Genomic DNA, 13,052 nt, shown 5'->3' with positions numbered 1-13,052 from the left:
TTTTACACAAGAGACACACAAAAGAGAACTTTTGAATTTTTGGATAAAAATATCTATGGTCTGCCTTAGAATCCAAAAGATAACATAACAAGTCACATGTTTTTTTTTTATCATTCATGTGCTTGTCTTCTCCATGTTTTAGTCCTAATTTGAGACTCTTACCAGCACATTTTCACACTCTTTTCTTTAAAAATATTGGAGTTCAAAACCCACGTGTACATCTCATTTATAAAATTTAAACTTATATGTACCTTCACTCTTATACAAAAAGTTGACATTAGGGAAATCCTTTTTTTAAAATGCTGTTTGCAAAACTAATGTGAAAAATATGTATGAGGTGTTGCAAAGTGGCTGGTCATACTCGACCTGATGAACCATTGATTGACCGGGGTCCATGTTCTCATCTACTCACAATCAAAAATCATATGTGAATACCTCAAAGAAAAAGTGATGAAGGCCAATTTTTTGATGATGTGGAACGAGAAAATCGAGTGTAGTTGTGAGTCTAAGACTTTATCTCAGTTTTATTTTTATTTTTTTGTGTTTACAATTGGTCAGAAACTATAGTTTATGAACATAGTTTCCAATTTCCTAACTTGACTGTTATTTAGGAATCCATGATTCCTCTTTGCTTGCAAAAATGTTTTTAAAAAGCAAATCTAAAAAAATATAACAATTTTGATGCATTATAAATACTAAGAATAAATTTGTGAGTCGACGAACTCGAGAAAATAAAGTGATTTAAGGAAATTAATCAAGTGGTATGACGAAAGGAACCACATACAAAATAAAAATGTATCAATGATAATGCTACTAGCAGCTAGCTTACAACATAAAACGTATGATTGGTTGCTGGAAGAGGCTAGATAGTTGCTGATGCATGACAACACGAAATTATATAATTGAGGCGGAGTCACTGACACTTTTGATCTGGTGGACTAATCTGACTCTGACTTTGATATCAATAGGCATGAACAACCGCAACACAAACAAATCTCACTCTATTTCATTTATGTTTCTCTTTATTGCTACTTGTGTTCACCACTGCATATATATGCGTCACATCACATGGGTTGCGGCCTTAAAGGTCCTATCCATGTTTGATGCTTTGAAACGGAAATTATTTGAAGATAAAAAAAAGTGAAGTAAAGATTAGAGAAACTGAAATTTTCAAAAGTGAACGTCTCTCCCTCGTCCCTCGTCCATTCAAGAGTCGTTATTCGTAATTCATTGTATTGAGAGTAAATATATTCATCTTGAGATATAGTGCACATATAAATGAAGTATCGATAGTGAGCCGTCTTTAGTATATTTTTTTACGGTACGAATAGAATTGTTCGTTATAGAGTTGTCGGTAGAACCATTCGTTATATATCCAAAATGATGCTTGTACACTAGTTTGATTCATTCACCATCAATGGTACAAATCATAAAAGAATTCAAAATAAGATGATATACATAGTTTTATTAAAATGGTAACTAGGGCCTTTCATTAAGGGTAAAACTTCGTATTCACTTATGCTTTCTTTATTGATTCTAAAATACAAGTGAGTTTCACTTCCACACTTCGCTATATAACACACCTATTTTAGGAAATTATTAATTTTCACATTTCTCCGCTCTTCTTTCATCCCCAACCTTAAATCTAAGTTTTTCTTTTCAGCAAAAACCCTTTCTCTTTTCTTTTCTAAGAATCATAGACAACCTCCATATATAGTTTCTGTTTCTTCTGCATCCCACATTTGGTCGAATCGAGATGAGTAAGAGATGTGAATCTTATCTGGAAAAAGAAGAAAGATGAGATCTCTGAGCAGTGTTGGACTTGCTCTAAGCATAGTCTTTGGTTGTTTGCTGTTAGCTCTTCTCGCTGAGCTCTATTACTTGCTTTGGTGTAAGAAGCGGTCGTCGGCGACGAGGCCTGAATTTCGAAATGACTATTCTACCCCTGGAACCAGAGAGCTTCTCTTCATCTTCTGTTGCAGTAGTACCACAAACCCTTCTTCTTCTTCATCTCCTTCTTCTTTCTCAAACCCTAAGCCCATTGGAACTGAACAACTACAGTCTCTTCCTCCTGATGATGGGTTTGGGAATGTGTGTGGTCCAGGGCATGTGCCGAGGTTTCTGTTCACAATCATGGAGGAAACAGTAGAGGAGATGGAATCTCAAGATGGGGTGGTTTCCACAAAAGGAAAGAGTTTGAATGATTTGTTTCTTAATATGGAAAGTGGTGCCATCACTCCTCCGTATCTTACTCCTCGTGCTTCTCCTTCGTTGTTCACGCCTCCTTTAACTCCATTACTAATGGAGTCTTGTAATGGTAGTAGAAAAGAAGGGATCTCGAGTTTTTTCGAGTCATCGTCTGATGCTGAGTTTAATAGGCTAGTGAGATCATCGCCATTGTCATCATCACATTCACCATCATCATCGTCATCTTCGCCATTGTCGAGATTCAAGTTCTTAAGAGACGCAGAGGAGAAGCTTTACAAGAAGAGAGTGATGGAGATTGCAGAAACCGAGTGAATTCAAGGGCCAAAATTGGTGAAACACACACAGTTCAAGAATCGGAATCAAGAAGATAAGAGAGGATATTGGAGAAAGCCAAATAGAATTAAACCGGCTTTTTGGTCTGATTTAATCATCAACATTTGTTTTTGGTCTGAATGTTTTTGGCTTGTCACTGGATTTAAACCGGTTGTACATTTTTTCGATGGATAGAGAGAATTTGTTTTAGCCAAATTTGTGTATTTTTCAATCAAATCATGCGAATAAAAAGATTGGCTTTGGATTCTATTTTCTTTTATAGCATAGTTTAACTACTGTTGTGGTTGACATTTAAAGATGCATGAACTCAGCACTCCCTTATCTTAAACCGACTTTATCACTTTTAAAAAGAGATTAGTTCTCTGAACGAGCTTTTAATATTTGTATCGAATATGGAGTTAGAAAGGTAAAACATAACACGTGAAGAGAAAAGAGTTAAAGAGATTAAAATATACTAATCTAGTTTGATTTATTCGAGATCATATATGCTTCGAAAACGCTACTACCACAGTAAGAATAATTCTTTCTTTTTTACGGCATTGAAACTTTGAACATCGACCGGTAAAATGGAATAAGACGATTGTGAATAGAGACAAGACTCATGAAAGACCAAGTGGGGAATCTCTTTCTTCTCCCTTTAGGATTTTTGTCCCAATTTTTGCAGTTTATGTCTGATACTTTTCATCCAAGTGGCGTCAACAACACCACTCACTTGTTCACAAGAGTTGAAAACTGCAAAAAATTATGTCTTTTGTTTCTTTGCCAAATCACACAATTCTACAGATTTGTTATTTTTAAAATTTGATTCTTTGTTCCTATGTCCATTTCTAAGAATTAAGATAAAATCATACTCAACTATTAAATTTGGTTTTCTTTATAATTTTTCATTTTTGTGAGTTTGCAATGTTAAGCATATTGAGAGCCAATAATAAAATAATTGAATATTCCAACTAGAATTTAACTGCTGAAACAGAGCGACTCTGCCTCGTGGAATGTTTAAATAAAACGTTACAAGTGTGGTGATAGAAGAATGTGACTTTGAGTTTGAGGCAATCTAAGCATCAAATTCCCGAGGCAGCAAGAAGAGGTAACCCTAGCTCAGGACATAGAGGACTTAAGCTCTGTTCCTCCAAGAGGCTAAAAGCCGTGTAACCGTAGTATGAATGATACAGGTCCGGTAACTGTCCTGGGAATTTACTGAATCCACCATACTGCAGACAAAAATGCATGAGCAGTGGCAAAGTTAACCACATTGTTATTACCAGTAATCGATCATGAAGAAAAAATGTAAACGCATGAGTGGAGACAATGTACCAAACTATCCTATTTGATCCATAGGCTGCTATTAGTATTAATGCTAGATAATAAGCTTAGTATAAATTGAGATATGAGACATAGAAGAAGAGATACCTTGGACTGACAACTCAGTAAAAATTTGCGTAGAGCAATTTTGTCGATCAATGCATCGCCTCCTATGAGTTTAAGGACAGCTCCAATCCTACACAGATATACATTATAAGTAAACGGGAACAGCTAGAGCCGGTGACAGTAACGGTTGAGTGGACTAACCAAAATGCATAGCATGTGTCACTCGGCTTGTTAGTCCTACCTTGAAACCCACCATCATTGGCTTGTCGCTATAGGAAAGGTTAGGAAAACCATCAGATTACTCAGGATCATTAGGAAACTAAGGTAATATTTATCAGGTAAATAAAACAGATTCTATGAAGCAGTACCTGTAGGCACCAGTTTAGAAGCAATGAAGGGTTTATGACTGAACTGGATGAATCATTTGATAATAAATCAACTCCAATAAATCCCATCAACCGAAGGGACGCAATAGCACAGTAAGTAGCACCACCTGCATAACTAAGTTGCAGAACGTAGGTAAGCATCATACACTAGTGGAGTCAAGTAAACCCAATGCCTCATAACATAAGACTATAGTACAGCTTTTTTATCTTGTGTGTAGCCATTGAACTAGGAACCTAAATGAACCAGTTAAGTTATCTATAGTGTCCTCGATGACCAATCTCCCTAACAATTTCTAGCCCATTCACATAACATATGTGCTACGTAGTTGGACTGCACATGGAAAAAAATCAACTGTAAGACTGTATAAGAATTGTCTTCAACTCACCATGAGACTCAGAACCAGGTATCAGCCCAAAGCCACCATCATATGACTGCAAAAAGAATGTTTCACAAGAATGTCTTTTTAACACACAGAAATTAACAAATAACAATGGAAGAAAAATGACAAAGCAAACTACAAGAACAGAAGTAAACCTGACAGTTTAATATGTAGTTCTTAGCCTTCTCTTTGTCCATTCCACTCCAATTATCCAGCATGTAACAAATTGCAGCTGATCCACAAATTAAAAAACTAGAATGATACTCTACTCCAAGTATAGTCTGCAAATCCTGTTAGGTAGCTATTCCTTACCAGCACAATATACAAATCGAAGATCCGTTTCACCTCCAATATGGATAGGCATGAAGCTGTAGCAAAACGAACAAAGTATCATAACCCAATTTAGACCCCATTACATAATAGGTTGCACCATATATAAATGAGAATATTGCAAACAAATTCCCGGAATTCGTCAGATAAGTTACACACTTGAGACATCACAAACGCATTATGATTTTTAAAGCTCCAAAAACTAATACCTTCCATCATCCTGTTGGAGGTTTTTCATGGACAACAATAACAACTCAGAGTCAATGGTCGAGAGATCATGTCCAGTGACCTTCAGAATGGCCAATGCACAGTAAGTGCTTGCCAAGTGACTACTGTTATGAGTTAAACAATCCTGTCCCAACAAAGATAATCAAAAACCAAATCTCGTAATGTAGAAAACTTAAAAGAATAGGCTTATTATTATAATTACCCCATTCTCATCTATGGGAAACTGAGAACTCCTTGAACCAAAGAACCCATAAAATTCTCCTGCAAGAAGGAACATCTCATTCACTGAATCACATTCTAAATTTAGAACTTGCTCGTAGATAACAAACTCGAGAAAGATACCATCTTTTAGTGAAACTCTGTTACTAGGCAGGGCCTGGAAGGACAAAACCCACTTTGCAACAACATCTTTGTCAACCTTCACCAAAGATTTCAATCAACAAGTAAAAAAGAAAAAAAAAAAAAAATCACAAAACTTTGCAGATGAAATTCACAAAATTGAACTGAAGAGAGACTAACACGATCTCTAGCGCCGAGAAAGTGAAGACCGGAGATAATGAAGTGAGCGAGGGTGAGACGATTGATCTCCTGAGATTGGTAATGGTACGGAAGCAACTCGTACATCATCTCCAAATACACCAAGTGTCGATCTTTCTCGAAATTTGCCGACGGCGGTGGCGGTGGCCCCGGGAAGGATTGCACCGGCGACGAATACTCTTCTTCTTCTTCATCATCGTCTTCATCTTCCGACTTAGATCGATCCCAATCGATTGATACGGCGGTCTCTGACATAGCTTCGTTCTTCTGGTCTTGTGAGTCAACGGATCACGAGACTCACACTTTTTAACAGTTTTGGATCAGTAGCTTCTGAATGTCAAAACGACACGATGTTACGTTCTATAAATTCCGAACAGCGTGTTGTTTTTCTGAAAAAACCTTCTCGTTTGGCAGTTTTCAGTTATAAAACATATATTTTGTTATTTTTGTTAAAAAGTTAAAAAATATATATATATTTTTTTTTTCACATTCACTGATAAAATGAAAAATAAATATCATATTTCCGGGCATACGGGAAAATAATTTGTCAATATGAATCGAATTTATTTTTTAGTGATATAATAGTTTAGCATTATAGCCAAAAACAGAAAGCATCCAGAGCTCAAAGCTTGCATTATCCACAATTTTTGTTTCAATTTGCCTCATATCACAAACAATTAAGGCTATTATAATGAGACTGAAATTACCCTGGCACCCAATTGTGTTTGGTCCACTGTTTGCGTACAGCAATAGAATGAGAGCCCTAATATTAGCAACCAAAGTCGTGAGTAATACATAAAATTCAATCCTACATAACGAAAATCTCGAGGTGAACTGATTCAATAAATTGACACACATCCACTACCATCATTCTGCAGAGTTTTTAACATATGTATTAGGTATCAAGCAAGGAGAGATACAGAAACGAACCAAGAGCACAAACTCGAGAGATAAAAGACAGTGCCAGCTAAGCAATAAAGTTGTGATTCTAAGAGAGAAGTTGAGCGCGTGATACTCACTCGCGGCGATTTTTCTTTCCTAAAGACTTCTCTCTTCTGATCACAACCACTTGCACCGACGGCGGGTCCTCTATCAATTCTGGTGATGATGAGGACCATACGGCTCATGGCGTTTCATCCGCGACTCCGCATCTTCTCGGTGACACCATGGAACAAGATCAAGGGGGCAGTGGAAGAGAGAAGCATCTGCGAGATTTCAGTGGTAAGAGATCTATCGGCGGAATAGCGACGCAGAGTGGGAGAAGGAGATTCACGGCAAGGAATGGGTGAGAAAGACAGTTAGATCTGGGATCGGAGATTCTGGAGGTTTCGCCGGATCGGTCTCGATAGGGGAGGTAGACTCCGATCCGGTGAGGCTAAGCCACCGTCGAAGGTCTCTTTATCTACTCCCTATTGTCTTTCTCCCTCACGACTGAGCAAGAACTCTCCTCGACGACGACGAGCTCGATTCTCTTCCTCCTCCTCAACGCGGCTCTACGGTGGCGGGATGGAAATGGATCTTGGATCACCATCTCCGTTCGGCTAACGTCGTCCAGGCTTACCGGAGGTCCTGATCCGGTAAGCATCCGCAGCTCTGTTGGACGGCGGCTACAGCGTGTTCTACGTTTGTAGATTAGGGTTTTCAGCATTCGGTTTGGTTTGATTTGTAAATCCAGTCGGTTTTGTATTTCATTGGTTTAGTTCGGTTTGATGTAACGGTCGGGCCCTTAGGGGATTTTGTATGGGCTTATATCCAGAAATAGCCCATTGGACATATATTTTTAATAAAATACCCTTTAAAAAAAAATAGACAGTGCCAGCTGAGAATCATCATAAGTAATCAAAGAAGTGAGGAATTATAAGAAACAAAGGGTACATTGATGACCCTGTGAAACTGACATTCTAAGTAACTGGAGAGGCTTTCCATAATTCATGAATCGTCATCATATACGACAATATCCACATGATCCTCCAAATGAGATCGGCTCTCATACTCTATTCGTTTTGCTTTAACACTACTTACTTAGTTTTTTTTTCCACTCTCGTCTAAAACACCTAAATTCTGCATAACTTTTTATCCTCCAACCTTAAATTTTGTTTCAAAAAAAAAAAAAATACTTTTTCTGCACAATAATATGGATATAGATATAGTCAACTTTATTTCTCTTGAAAATTGATATAGTTTTGGTCGATACTCGATACATAATTCATTAATCATAAACCACAATTTCCACCTGGTCCTCCAAGGGAGAAGGCTACTCTAGTTTGCTTGCGATATCCCCAATACTTTATTTTAAAACACTGATAAGAATCTACGTATGGTCTTGTTTCCTTATCTCCGAGATCAATGCTTTGGTAGTTCAAATTCTAAACCTTAATAAACGAAAAATGTGAACTCTTCTGAAAGTCGTTACTTGGAAAATGACCATTTCCCATTGGAGGACTAATTCCATCAGAAGATGTAAACGTATTTCCTCCAAAACGTATCAAAGAAGCTCCATTGTTTAAATGTGTAAATAACTCTTTCGGCCAGTATCCAATTAATTGATCAAATATTTTTAGTTCCCAATTTCCGCTGAAGCCATCCTATTAGATATTAAAACATAAAAACAAACTATTAAACAAAATCTCTGAAATTTATAAATAAATATATTTATATATAATATATATATATATGTATATGTGATTTAAATAAGAAACATAAAAATAAATTATATAAAAAAATTTAAGAAATTTTAAAAAGGATGTATTCGAGTATTTTGAAGCATAAAATCCACAAACATTTGAGATTATATGTTATAATCATAATAATAAAAAAAATTCCAACATTATATTCTTGTCAAAAATTGATTTATATTATACATATAGTGGATAAATTTACCTAAAAAATTTGCGGTTGAACAATAACACTTGTTTTACCACCATAAATAGAGGTCTTATTGAACGTTATTCCAATCCAAGGTTCTTGAGCAACAATAACAAAGCCAGGACATTTTGTATTATAGCATCCAGTTTTTCTATAGCCATCTGCCTAATATATTGAAATGTAAAATAGAGGTAATTAACAATTATGTAAGAAAAAGGGTAAAATCAAACCATTGGTCTGACTTTATATATTATTTTTATAATCATAAAATATTTTATTTCTTTGCAATGTATAAAGAAACATTGTTAACAAAATAATTTAATTTACTTACGGTCCAATATATTGTAAACCGCGTTAAACTATCACCATATAATCTTGGATGCACATGTACAAAATTTGAAATTCATGAATAATATTTGTTGAAGAAAAATGTATTTAAACTCTGGTTCTCCAATATCTCATTAGATCATTAGATTACAATAAGTGAGTTATTTTCTTGTATTTGTGGACAATTATTCCACATCTAAAGGGATATTTACTTAATATATGCTCATAAATATAACTAAAATAGTAATATATACTTTTATTACATAAATCTATATTTTAAGTTTTAGTTCCTAGTGTAAAATCACATGAATTTGTATGAAGTACATATTTTTTGTTTTATACGTTTAACAAAAACTTACCGCCCAACCAACTTGTATGCTATTGAGTTGATTGCGAGGTCCATTCTCTAACCAAATTTGACTTTTACTGTACTGGTTATTTTGTACAGTTAAACTATGAACACTTATTCTAGCTTCGGCTCCTCGATAGATGGTCCCATCCAAAACAGTCTCAAGTGTTGCAAACTGTATAAACAATAGAAGTTGCTGCTTTTAATAACTTTTGCATGTATTATAATCACAACACTAGAAAGAAGGGAAAAATGTGATTGCCTATAATCAAATTTTGTGCTATAAATAAGATAAATTGATGAGAATATTTCAATAAAGCCATGATAAGAGAAGAAGATTTACATGTTGGCCAGGATACTCGACCGAGTCGAGATGAACACTCTCAGTTCCATTTGTTTGCCTTAAAATTGGTACCATTCCTTTTGGACAACTTTGATAATTTATTTTATATTTATCTTTGCTTTTATGGCTTTCATTTGAAATGAATTTTTTCTACTATAACATAACAAAAGAATAACAAGATTAAGAAGCAAAATGTTGTTAATAAGAAAAGAAAAAAATTCATATATTTATAAATGATTAACTAAAACATTATTTGCCACATTTCGTATATGATTGAAAAAGTTTAACAATCAAACCTGAATATTATGGTGTTTCAACATTGGATGTTGGAAAGCCGGTTGTTTGTATATATCCACACAATCAAAATCCTGAAAAAATCGATTAAATTTTTTTTATATAAACTAAAAAATGACAAATATAAAGAATAAACAAATAAAAGTAGAAGTTGTCGAATCTCACGTTCATTATTCCGTCGACTCCTAAAACTAAAAGCATATAAGAAGAAAGAACGAGCACCACTAGATGTAAACCCATTTTGAAGTTTTACTTGTATTTCACAATTCACATGGCTAATTTATCGTTATATATATATACTAATTTGAGTCAACGACTAATATTCATATCACTTGACCTGTTAGTCTTAGTCAAATCTCTTGACCTCGTATTAACTTTTATTTTGTTATCAAAGATAACATTTATGTGAGTGAAAGACCAATAAATTACCTATTAGGTAACCTACCAAAACTTCACAAAAATAAAACGGTTGTTACAGTAATTTGAGTCAACGACTAATTAATATTGCTTTTCGTACTAGTTTACCTATTTCTATAAACCTACCAAAAGTGTGAAAAACGAAAATCTAGTTTGTTAAACTAAAAATGTTAAGGTCTAATACTCTTTCAAAATAAAGTGAAATTTTTTTATTTTTTTTTAAACGAAATACAGGTTTTGAACTGTTTACTTTACGGACGACACTGAGTACAGAGCAGACTTTGAACTGTTATAAGTACCATTTTACGCAGAACAAAAGAATATTGGTCTTTTTTACTTTTAAGTTTTTCCTATTGTATGAAGAAGAGACTGTTGAGTTTGAATAAGAAAATGTGGGGTATTGTTGGAAAAAACCAAATACATAAAATATACATGGACGAAAACATAAATATAATTAAACTCTTCGCTGAGAATGTATCATTTAGGTCAAAAGATGTTCTTCAATTTCCGTTTCTTCCTGATTCATCCCCAATGTTCTGCAAAAACCTGCAAACACAATATCTGTTGGATGTAATAGTGTCAAAGGTTTTCAAGGACTATAAAAACTGAATGCTTCTGAGATGGATACACATCCAACATATGAACACATCCAACAGATGAATACACATACCAGCTCGAAGTTTAATCCTGATTACTCCCTGTGTATTTGAGCATCTTTTTCATATTCTTCGTCTTCTATGTTACCTAATAAAATGTGAATTAGCAAAACCTCTTGGCTTAATAAGTCTCAGATAAACAAGTCACTAAATTAGATAAATAAGTCTTACTTACCTTCATATTCAGCAAAACCGCTTAACCAAAGTACAGAGTAAAGCTTGAACATTCTTTGGTGATCATGTGTTGTAGCTGCAAGAATCACACATATACAACAAACACACAAAGAAAAACAATTAAATGAAACATTTCTCTTACAACATACAGACTAACAAAGTGCAGAGATTATTACCATCTCCAAATTATCCTCATCAAAACCAGATAAAGTCTTTCCAATGGTGGAAATAGATTGCTGGTACGGGTTTGGAGTTGTTCCAATGCAATGCAAGCTTTGCCTGTTGAATGATCTAGCTCCTGAATTCAAAATCAAACACACCAAAACATTACTTAGAACCTTCAATTGCTTAAACATACATCATGAAAAGAAAAAGAAAAAAGAATCTTACTTTTCACACCTGAGCATTGAGTAATGCTAATGCTAGTGTGTATTGAGACTCTTAAGTCCATTCTGCAAAAACCACATATCCAATCTTACACAGCAGCTTTGATCAGTCATTGAACAAAGGCAAAAAGCAAGTCAAAGCTTTGTGTTATTGATGCACAGAAACATTTCCTCAGCTTATACGAAATTTCAAACAGTGATGATCCAAAGACCATCGAGATCTCGCATCTTTGGATCGCTAACGCATGTTTTACAAAACACATTGCAACTTGTGATACCTAAGAAATCTTAGAAACAGACTAACAAAGATCTGCTAATGTAAAGTCAGATAAAATGAGACAAACACACAATAAAACCAAAACCAGAAACACAACAATTACAAACCTGATGAACTCTTGGCAATAATCTGAGGTGACACAGTTGATCTGGGAAGCAAGATAGAAGGAGAAACACCTGTAGAGGTTCTGGTAACAAAACCTGCAAACCACATTAAAAAATAAATTAGCGTGTGCTCAAATACTGAGAAACAAAGCAACAAAGACGTAAACACAACAAACGAAATTAGCGTGTGCTCAAATACATTCTCTAGTACACTATCTAAGTCGATATAAACACAGCTCTGGATCAACACACTCATATAGCTATCTAGTCCAAAACTCCAAATTAAAAAGCTAATTTTGGCTACACGTTGGGCTCACCTTAGCTGCCGTAGCTTCTTCTTTTGTGCTTGGACGCTGAATCAAATCAAGCAACGCAACAAAGGGTAGAGACACACACACGAAACAACCTGAAATTTGCAAACACACAAACGAAACACACACATGCCTCCCACGAAACCAAATGAATCATAAACACAGAACAAGACCTCTGAAAGAGAAACAAAAGGCTAGTGAGACCATCGCCATCATCATCATCACATTCACCATCATCATCGTCATCTTCGCCATTGTCGAGATTCAAGTTCTTAAGAGACGCAGAGGAGAAGCTTTACAAGAAGAAAGTGATGGAGATTGCAGAAACCGAGTGAATTCAATGGCTAAAACTGGTAAAAAAAAACACAGTTCAAGAATCGGAATCAAGAAGATGAGGAGGTTTTGGAGAGGAAAGCCAAATAGAATTAAACCGGCTTTTTGGCCTGATTTAATCATCAACATTTGTTTTTGGTCTGAATGTTTTTGGCTTGTCATTGGATTAAACCGGTTGTAAAAAATTTCGATGGGATAGAGAGAATTTGTTTTAGCCAAATTTGTGTATTTTTCAGTCAAATCATGCGAATAAAAAGATTGGCTTTGGATTCTATTTTCTTTTATAGCATAGTTTAACTACTGTTGTGGTTGACATTTAAAGATGCATGAACGAGCTTTTAATATTTAAAATCTCCTTTATCACTTTTAAAAAGAGATTAGTTCTCTGAACGAGCTTTTAATATTTGTATCGAATATGGAGTCAGAAAGGTAAACATAACACGTGA

General features: G+C 35.0%; 2 protein-coding genes, 1 long non-coding RNA gene and 1 pseudogene across 12 annotated transcripts; 1 reads left to right on the top strand and 3 right to left on the bottom strand.

Moving 5' to 3' along the window:
* Window positions 1–1,398: 1,398 nt before the first annotated feature.
* LOC104782413 (uncharacterized) lies at window positions 1,399–2,790 on the top strand. Its single transcript, XM_010507338.3, has one exon. The coding sequence runs from the start codon at window positions 1,798–1,800 to the stop codon at window positions 2,518–2,520; it is 723 nt and encodes a 240-aa protein (XP_010505640.1). The 5' UTR covers window positions 1,399–1,797; the 3' UTR covers window positions 2,521–2,790.
* Window positions 2,791–3,456: 666 nt separating this feature from the next.
* LOC104782412 (geranylgeranyl transferase type-1 subunit beta) lies at window positions 3,457–6,134 on the bottom strand. Of its 4 annotated transcripts, none has more exons than XR_015597596.1 (11): window positions 5,753–6,086; window positions 5,576–5,651; window positions 5,436–5,494; window positions 5,215–5,357; window positions 4,988–5,043; window positions 4,831–4,907; window positions 4,682–4,727; window positions 4,278–4,410; window positions 4,111–4,178; window positions 3,952–4,039; window positions 3,457–3,752 (listed from the first exon to the last, which is right to left on the bottom strand). XR_015597596.1 is itself a non-coding variant. In XM_010507336.3 (11 exons), exons 1-11 carry the CDS (start codon window positions 6,023–6,025, stop codon window positions 3,603–3,605), a joined length of 1,161 nt encoding a protein of 386 aa, XP_010505638.1. In that variant the 5' UTR covers window positions 6,026–6,134; the 3' UTR covers window positions 3,457–3,602. The 4 variants fall into 4 exon arrangements, 1 of the variants encoding a protein (XP_010505638.1); XR_015597595.1 differs by having other exon boundaries at window positions 4,151–4,178; window positions 4,278–4,402; window positions 5,753–6,072; XR_015597597.1 differs by having other exon boundaries at window positions 4,151–4,178; window positions 5,753–6,071.
* A 1,849-nt stretch (window positions 6,135–7,983) lies between these two features.
* LOC109132554 (protein neprosin-like) lies at window positions 7,984–10,188 on the bottom strand (annotated as a pseudogene).
* A 549-nt stretch (window positions 10,189–10,737) lies between these two features.
* LOC104782411 (uncharacterized) lies at window positions 10,738–12,876 on the bottom strand. 7 transcript variants are annotated; one of them, XR_767005.3, is made up of 7 exons: window positions 12,280–12,876; window positions 11,966–12,058; window positions 11,586–11,647; window positions 11,372–11,493; window positions 11,197–11,271; window positions 11,036–11,109; window positions 10,738–10,911 (listed from the first exon to the last, which is right to left on the bottom strand). It is a non-coding gene; the product is annotated as an uncharacterized LOC104782411 (long non-coding RNA). The 7 variants fall into 7 exon arrangements; XR_015597261.1 differs by having other exon boundaries at window positions 10,738–10,926; window positions 11,586–11,669; window positions 12,280–12,857; XR_767007.3 differs by having other exon boundaries at window positions 11,586–11,669; window positions 12,280–12,857.
* Window positions 12,877–13,052: the final 176 nt, after the last annotated feature.

This window comes from Camelina sativa, chromosome 4 (assembly GCF_030686135.1).
Source record: "Camelina sativa cultivar CO46 ecotype springtype chromosome 4, ASM3068613v1".
NCBI classification, from domain to species: Eukaryota; Viridiplantae; Streptophyta; class Magnoliopsida; order Brassicales; family Brassicaceae; genus Camelina; species Camelina sativa.
The sequence above is the reverse complement of the archived record's forward strand: the minus strand, read 5'-3'. Positions and strand labels throughout refer to the sequence as shown.